Source organism: Miscanthus floridulus, chromosome 16 (assembly GCF_019320115.1).
Source record: "Miscanthus floridulus cultivar M001 chromosome 16, ASM1932011v1, whole genome shotgun sequence".
NCBI classification, from domain to species: domain Eukaryota; kingdom Viridiplantae; phylum Streptophyta; class Magnoliopsida; order Poales; family Poaceae; genus Miscanthus; species Miscanthus floridulus.
The window spans coordinates 99,944,453-99,952,746 of NC_089595.1; the positions used below are offsets into that span (position 1 = coordinate 99,944,453).

Here is an 8,294-nt window from a genome sequence, read left to right on the forward strand (position 1 = left end):
GACAAAACTTCTCCCCCTAGGAAATGCCCAATTTTTGGGGTTTTAGAGCTCAAAACCGCAAAAATGGAGGAGAAGCCATGGGGAAGAAGGGTGGGTGCGGTTGCATTTATAGCCTAGGCATAACCAAGGCGAGCACTATAAGGTAATCGCCTTGGTTAATCGCTTGTTAATCGAGGCAGTTGCCTTGTACCAAACGCCTCGGTTAATCGATTAACCGAGGCGGGCCACCTAATTAAGGCAATCGCCTGGTTTACCAAGGCGGTCGGGTTAGGTTGCCTGCCTCGATTAAGCAATAACTGAGGCAGTTGCTGGGCCAGCTGCCCTACCATGAATAACCGTGGCGGGCAGCCGGCCCAACCGCCTCGGAGTCCTATTTTGAAATGCCTTGTAAAAGATTTAATGTAGTAGTGGCACACCCAAAGAAGATATGATCTTCATTTTTAGACTCCCCACATAGACAACACTTCCCACTACCCTCCACATCTTCTTTAATTTTGACCCCAGTTTGAAGTTTTAACATCGCATATTTTGAAATTTTTGAATTTTTCCAAACAAACTTAGATAGAGACACACTCTATACCAAGTTTGTAGCCTCAATGTGTTCTACAACTCTGTAGTTGATGATCTTATTATTTGAGATCGTTTAGAGATGCAAATATTAATTTTAAGTCATCATATTTTGAAACTTAATGTTTTAAAACTTTTTGAACGACTTGGATGGAGACACTTTATACCAATTTGTATCCATCGATGAGATCTAAAAAATTCTAGTTTATTTTTTCATTTGAGAACATTAAGGAGCCCAAATATTCAATAACGATGATGACATGGCCAAAAACCGATGACATTAGTCTAAGCTAGTAAACTAGATGATACCATAAAAAAGAAGAACACTTGCATTAGTGAACATACTCTAATTCCAACGGGAGCCAAATCTTTGGGCAATAGTACAAAGAAATAGAACATTCTAGGTCAAATATATAGTTTTGCTAGGCCACACAAATATTTCTAAGTAGGAAGCAATAAAAGTAACCAACAACAATGAACTATGGTTCAGGAATAGAAATATGGATATGAAATATCCTAGGTGCGATAACATTATAGATTTGTAATGCTTCCTACTATTATCAATGCAACTAAGATAACTAATGATTGACCAAAAGAAAAGAATGACTATAGAAAGTTTGTCTATGATGTAAGCATTGAACAAAAATGGTGCCATGGCATCGATGGTCCCTTCACTTTATGTGCTTGAAAACTACCAAATAAATGTGAAATAAACAATGGTACTAAGGATTTAGTAACAATCAAAGTGGAAAATGATTAAGAAGCCTAACTATCCGACCATATAGACATTGCAAACACATGTGTGAACTTCTATGACAAACATATATTGTCACTAACAAGGTTATTCTTGTCGTATATCTAATCTATGACTTCTCTATGATAAAAAAAAACTATTGTCATAGAAGGTGCATATTTAAGCATCTTCCATGACAAAAACATTAAAAAGCAGCATGGATTTTATGACAATCACATTTTCATAAAACAATTATGACACTTTAAATCATCATAGAAAATTCAAAGTTGATTGTCTACGATGTTGCCCCATGGATGATGACAAGGCAGTTGGCGTGTCAGTGATGTGGCACAAATATCATGACAGAATTAATCATCATGAATTAGATTATGGCACAATTGGCCCATATAACAATTGCTTCCATGGGCTAAAATTAAACAAAACTTGAATAGGTAGTGGTCTACATACTAACTGAGCAGTCAACATTCTAAAATGTCAATCTTGTGTATTGTGATAAATGTCAAGGAAAATACATTGCTACTAATATTGAACTTAATTTTCATTCTAGGTCACATATCAAAAGAAAAAAACTACATTTCCATGTCTGGTGAGGTAAAAATAACCTTCATTCCATGATGAAATTGAGACAATTGCAGAACCATGGGTTCATCTTGTTTGTTTACAAACAAAAAAAACTAAAAAAACTAAAGAACTAGAGTGGAAATATTACAAGATCCAAAGGTAGATTCAATACCATTCCTTTTGTCTTCTAGTAGTGCATCTTGATGATGCCACTCTACTTTGCTAGTTTGCCCTCTCATCTAGTGTATAGAGCATATAGATATTGTTTAGCATGTTGTTTACACTTTCATACTGTTGGATATATTTGCTCAGGGAACCTTCACCACCTGTATATCCAATCCAGGCTTGTCTACCAGGCCAAAGACAATGAGGGATGAGGCCCATGAAGGCTAGGTGAATCCACCAACTTGAAGATCAAGTCATTCTAAGGATATCCAGCGCCATCGTATCCAGGCAATAGGAGGAGAAGCATTCTGTTGCACAATCCATGTAACAAACTAGGAAACCAATCTGTTAGCCGATCGGATCTATTGTAACTCTACCCCCATACTATATAAGGAGGGGTAGGGGACTCTCGATCGGGATCCCATCTTCTACACTCTAGTGCATAGCTACACGCAACAACCCTTATAACCGAGCATACGAATACAGAGAGCACTACCTTCAAACTGGATGTAGGGCACGACGTTCCTGAACCAGTATAACCCCTGTGTCTTGTGTGCTACACATATGATTCATCTTATGCAAATAGCTATTAGGTATTGTCGGAGCTAATTCTTCTGACACATACATTTTAGTGCTTGTCATGTCACCACAACACTTGCCCTGATATAATCATGGGACCACCCATTTGTCTCATCATATGCCTTGACCAAGAAATAATGCTTCATCAAATCAACCATTGAATAAATTTGTTTCAGTTATCTAAATTACTGCAAAGGAACATGGAAACTGGTTAGTTACTATGGTTTGTGGATCTACACACCCAAAAATATTATAAATCTTTTTCTGTTCATTGCCATCACAAATTAAACACTTGCAAAAATCTTTGTCAGGACGATGAAGAATAGGACTAATGGTATTTTGTATGAGTTTGTGTAGTATGTGGTGTCAAACGTACAACATCCCCAAAACAATTACAGTTGTGTTATTTCTTTCCATTTACCCAAATCAAGGATTTAATTTGGTTCATCATATCATGGTTAACTCAAACCATAGTCCTAGATCTTATGCAAGTGTCTTCCTAAAAAGCTCTAATGTCTTTCTTCTATCAATGTTTGTCTTCTCTTGTGGTTCGAATGACCTTGTTGTGAAAGGTATGTTTTCCATGCTTCCAAATAGGCATGCCATTATATGAAATGAGTCTTGCTTAGTGTGATATTATCTTCATACAATTGATTAGCTCTCATGTGCATTGACCCTCCTATGAGAATTCCATTATTTTGTGTAATCATTTGTAGATCTGATAACTTATGGTTGTGTTCCTTCACATATGCTGACATGAACCAACCATTGTTATCGATGTGTTGCAGGTTAATCATTGCCCAACAGTCAAAAACATTTGTTCTTGCTTTTGACTCATTTGTCAAACTGTCCAGGCCAAAAATACATTTCACAAATTCAGTGATGTTGTAAATAGGTCATGATTTTGTTGTCTCATCTATAACATTGATAGACAAATGTAATTACTCGCCTCTAATAAACAATCTCCCTCATTGTTTCATAACCATCATCGTTCTTTTCAATCTTTTCTTTGCTAATACCAAAGTCACCTTCTTGTAGTGAAGTTTGTTGAACTATCAATTGGTTGAGCATTAGAATCAAATGTTAAATCAATATATGGCTAAACATTGTGACCAATGATAAGACCAACCACTTTCCTTGGATCATAGTATTTTGTTATCACCCTCTCAACTGCACCTATTCCTAAGGGTTGTCTACATTTTGCACATTGAGCCCCATCTTTGATTCTACTAATAAGGAATTTTATTTGTATTTTGCACACACATACAATGATTTACATTATTCAAATACATCAACATGACATGCATGTGGATATTAATAATATTGACACCTGTAAAGGTTCAATGACATATAGTACATATGATCAATGCAACAACATGAATGTTAATGAAGATAGCTACATTCATATCTACCTTTTCTGCCATCCTTGTGAAACGTCGTCAATGCCAGTAAGGTGCGGCACTTGATTACTATTTTATGTGTCATGTGCTTCCTAAAATGCACCATCATCTCCTACTCTGACCAATCCGGCTACAAAGTAAAACATATTCTAGTCCATATGCAATTCCTTTTCACAAGGTATATTAAACCATTGGTTAAGCGCCATATCCCTCCTTATGTTTTGAAATGCCATATTGAAACTCTACCGAGTCATTTTTACAGTTTTATGTCAATGATTTCTTGACATCTCTTCTATTGTTTCCATAATAATTATCCCTATTATCATTTCCAAATTCATGCCTGTGAAAGCAGTAGACACAAAGTATTTTTTTCTATAAACTCAGGTAAGTTTTCCCTCTTCCACGCTCACACGTTAAAGTAATTGTTGGAAAAGAACCCTCAATATCAACACAATCATGTACTAGTACTCCCTTTGGCCTAGAAGGAATGCGATTCTAGCATAGTGCTAAGTCAAACTAGGTTAAGTTTGACCAAATTTGCAGAATAATATTGATTTTTATTGTATAAATTGAGTACCATTAGATTTCATCATAGAATATATTTTATAACATACATATTTGAAGTCATAAATGTTAATACTATTTTCTTTGAGTATAGCCAAACTTAAGAGATGGACTGACTTAGACCAAATCAAAAATTGTATTTTTTAGATGGAGACAAGTAGTACAAAATAGTTCAAACTATCCTTTTATGCTTATATCAGAACCTCGGGGAAAAAATAAATAGTATATACCTAAATACCTAATCAACTGTACTAAATGAAATATAACTAGCACTATATATAGTAGGCAATCAACTTGTTGCACTGCAACTATCTAGTGCACCAAATTCTTCAATTTCTTGTATGATCAATCCCCAATGCCCCATGATGGGACATTACCCTACATTATCAATAGAATGTAAGTTGAAGTATTCACAAACACGGAGATTTTCCACTATTGTATATTATCTTTTCATTTAGAATCCTACAGGCTAGTTGTCCCCATTGTAGTGATATGTACAACTCCGTCGACCCACGCTCCTCTCATTTTTTTTGTTCAGTTTTGGTTCCTCATCACCTATCTTAGTCACTGTGTTTGTGCTAGGTTCATGGGTTGTGAGAAATCCACTCTTGAATCTTTGTTCATTCTTTTGATGTCTGACTCCTATTGTGAAAAAAAATTAAGTTGTTTGATCTATGTAACAGCAATCAAGAACTCTTCGATTTCGAGATGAAAACACGGGATCAGGTCCAAATATTAAGAACCACTTTAGTAAGGCTTAGGCCCTCTTTGGCATAGCTCTTTAGGGATTTAGCTTTCCAACTATTCTTCTTGTTTAAGTACTATATCAAAGCCAGTGAAGCCCTAAAAATATGGCTCCACCAACTTCTCCTATCTCTAGTTCCTTTGAAGTGAAGCTGAAACCATTCCAAAGCATGCAACAGTGCTCTACAATGATGCATAGTGCACTACTATAAACATAGTAGAGAAGCTGAAGCCACAGAGAGTTGTGCCAAAGAGCCTTATACCGGTCCTTGCTTCAGTACCTTGCTAGCACTGTAGCAAATCTAATAAAGCCCTCAAATTATAGCTTCACGAGTTCTCCATCTTTGTAGTGTATTTGAGAAAGAAAGAGAAGAATGGTTCTCCATCTTTGTAGTGTATTTTAGAAATAGGGAGAAGAATGGCTCTTTGCTACAGTGAGAAGTCCGCGCCTTGCGAAAAGAGACCCTACTTTGCAAAATTTTGGCCTTGCCAAAAGAGGACCTACTTTGTAAGAATTGTAACACTTCTCCTATAATTTGTACATTGATTTTGAGAAATCCACTCTCGAGTCTCTTGACGGTGACTAAATGCCAAATTTGACCATCAATTACCTTAGAAATAATGGAGAACTAGCATCAATAACATGCATATTTAGGTTCAAATAACATATTTCAACATGTACTTGGAGAAATTTGGTTGTAGGTGCTTCTTAGCATAGAACACATGAAATATGCGTACAAAAGGCGAAGGAGTTCAACTCTGACCAACCCGATAAATCACCAAAGCACGCGCAAAGGGGATAAAAGGTCAAATCTACTCCTACTTGGGCCAAAGCAGAGGAATGTAGGCAGGCTTGAAGTCACAAGTTCATGATGGGCCACCCCACCAAAGATGGGCCTTTGAGGAGCTCATCAGGGATCAGCTGATCCCTGGCCCAGGGAGAGTTCGTCCGAACCTTTTTGGGCTCCAACCGGTCCCAACCGCCTCCAGAAGCAATCTTGGCAGTCCAACCTCCCTTGTGACCCGTTTGGTAGAGGGAGACGCAGGAGCTGTTCAAGAATCTCTACCAAAAGAGCTCTTAGAATGTGAGATGGAAACACGGGATTAGCTCTAAGCCTCCAAATATTAACTTTGCAAGAATTCACTCATGTTAGTTATGTAGAGTAACGCTTCTCATATCCTGGCCAACAAGCGAGTACATCACATGGGTACAGGACGCAAGAAAGAAGTCCATCAGCCTTTACAATTACAGCCAAGAAAAAAAATGAAAAAGATAAAACGAAACCTAGGAAATCTGAAGTCGGCTGCTGTTTGTTTCCTGACACCGCGGGGTCCAAAAACCTTTTTTTTAAAGCAAACACCGCAGGGTCGCAAAACTGCTCTCTTTGTTAGGTGTGACTTGTGAGATGAGGCTCGCTCTGCTCAGGTGGCTGGCAGCTGCAGCCGCAGGGCGATGAGGCTCGATGCCGCGCTCAAGCCGCTCCGGTCGCAGCACGACGACCTCGGCTGCTGCCTGACAACCGGCACCGGCTCGAACCCGAGCGTGAGCTCCAGCCCGACCTCCTCTTCCTCTTGATCCGCTACCAGCACCTGGCTCTGGCTCTGGCTGCTGACCGGCGGCTCGACCTCGGCTTGGGTCACGTGGGAGGCCGCCTCCACGTCGGTGTCCTCCGACGACCCCTGCAGCTGCATGTGGTGGTGGTCGTGGCTGCCGGCGGACTCCTCGCCGTGCTCAAGCTCGACGACCATCGGCACCGGTTCCAGCTCCTCCGCCTCCTGCTGTTGAGGGCTGGGCGACGCGCGCTCGGTGTCGCCGGCCTTGCCCTTAAGGGGCTTGGCCTTGGAGGCGTTGGAAGAAGACGAGCCCGCGCGCTTGAACCTCTTGCGCCCGCCGCGCGCGACGCGGAGGAGGTCAGCCGCGGCGACGGCGTCGGGATCCTTGGCGACGTGGCGGATGTCGTAGGCAGCCGCCGGCGCGGCAGCTGAGCTGGCGCCGGCGCCGCCGCCGAGAAGCGGCGGGGCCGCGGCGGCGTCGGAGGCGGCGTCGACCTGCACGACGGGGCGGCCCTTGAGCACGGCGTCGACGGCGTCGACGCACTTCTGCCACTGGCGCGACCAGAGCAGGCCGACGGAGCCGTAGACCGGGTTGACGATGCGGCCGCACGCCTCGTAGAGCAGGGAGCGGAACACCGCGGGGCGGGCGGCGTCGTCGGGCGCCGCGGCGAGCAGGTTGAGCAGCCCGGCCCGGCCGTAGAACTTGGCGAGGAAGACGGTGGCGTTGGCCTGCGCCTCGGGGGTGTCGATCCACTGCAGGCAGGGGCGGATGGTGCAGGCGTCGCTGCAGCCCTTGCGCAGCACGCGGCAGCCGTTGCAGCTCATCCGCATCTTCGATTCTTCGCTCCTCCTCCTCCGGTGGCGGTGGCGGTGGCGGTGGGCGCACAGATCGCGAGCAGACCTTGCTATGATGCTATTGCTATCCTATACGAACCCGGTCGGCCGCGCCCAAGTTGTTGGAGAGGAAAGGAGTGGGTGGGCGGTTTTTATAAGCGGAGACTGGAGAGAGCAGTGGGCTGCTCTGCCCCTGCCTGGGTTGGGCGGGCGCCTGTGGTTTTGGAGAGGTGAGGGGAAGGCGGATTCGAATGGATGGACTGCGACTGCGACTGCGAGCCTGTGGCGCCCGCCGCGTGGTTACCGGGTGCTTCCGGCCCCGCTTTGCAAGAAGCCGCGTCCGAGGAAAGGATTCGAGTAGCGAAGAAACTGGAGGCGGCAGAAGGATCCAAAAGTGGGAGGGAGGCGCCCGCAGGCCGCGGCGCGCGGCCTCCACGTTCCGTCCCGTGGGCAGGCAGCCGCGCCCAAGGTAGCGGAGAGAGCGAGCTATCGCCCACATACCGGGGACGTGGAGAAAGGCTGGAGGAAACGTGGGGGCGAGGCGAAAGGAAACCAGGCTGCTGGACTGGAGG

General features: G+C 43.2%; 1 protein-coding gene across 1 annotated transcript; it reads right to left on the bottom strand.

Annotated features, from left to right (window-relative positions):
• Positions 1-6,218: 6,218 nt before the first annotated feature.
• Positions 6,219-7,897, bottom strand: LOC136512640 (LOB domain-containing protein 41-like). The gene has a single exon (XM_066506600.1). The coding sequence runs from the start codon at positions 7,717-7,719 to the stop codon at positions 6,757-6,759; it is 963 nt and encodes a 320-aa protein (XP_066362697.1). The 5' UTR covers positions 7,720-7,897; the 3' UTR covers positions 6,219-6,756.
• Positions 7,898-8,294: the final 397 nt, after the last annotated feature.

Excerpts from the sequence above, each read along its gene's own strand:
- LOC136512640 (XM_066506600.1), bottom strand. The coding sequence starts at position 7,719 with ATGCGGATGAGCTGCAACGGCTGCCGCGTGCTGCGCAAGGGCTGCAGC.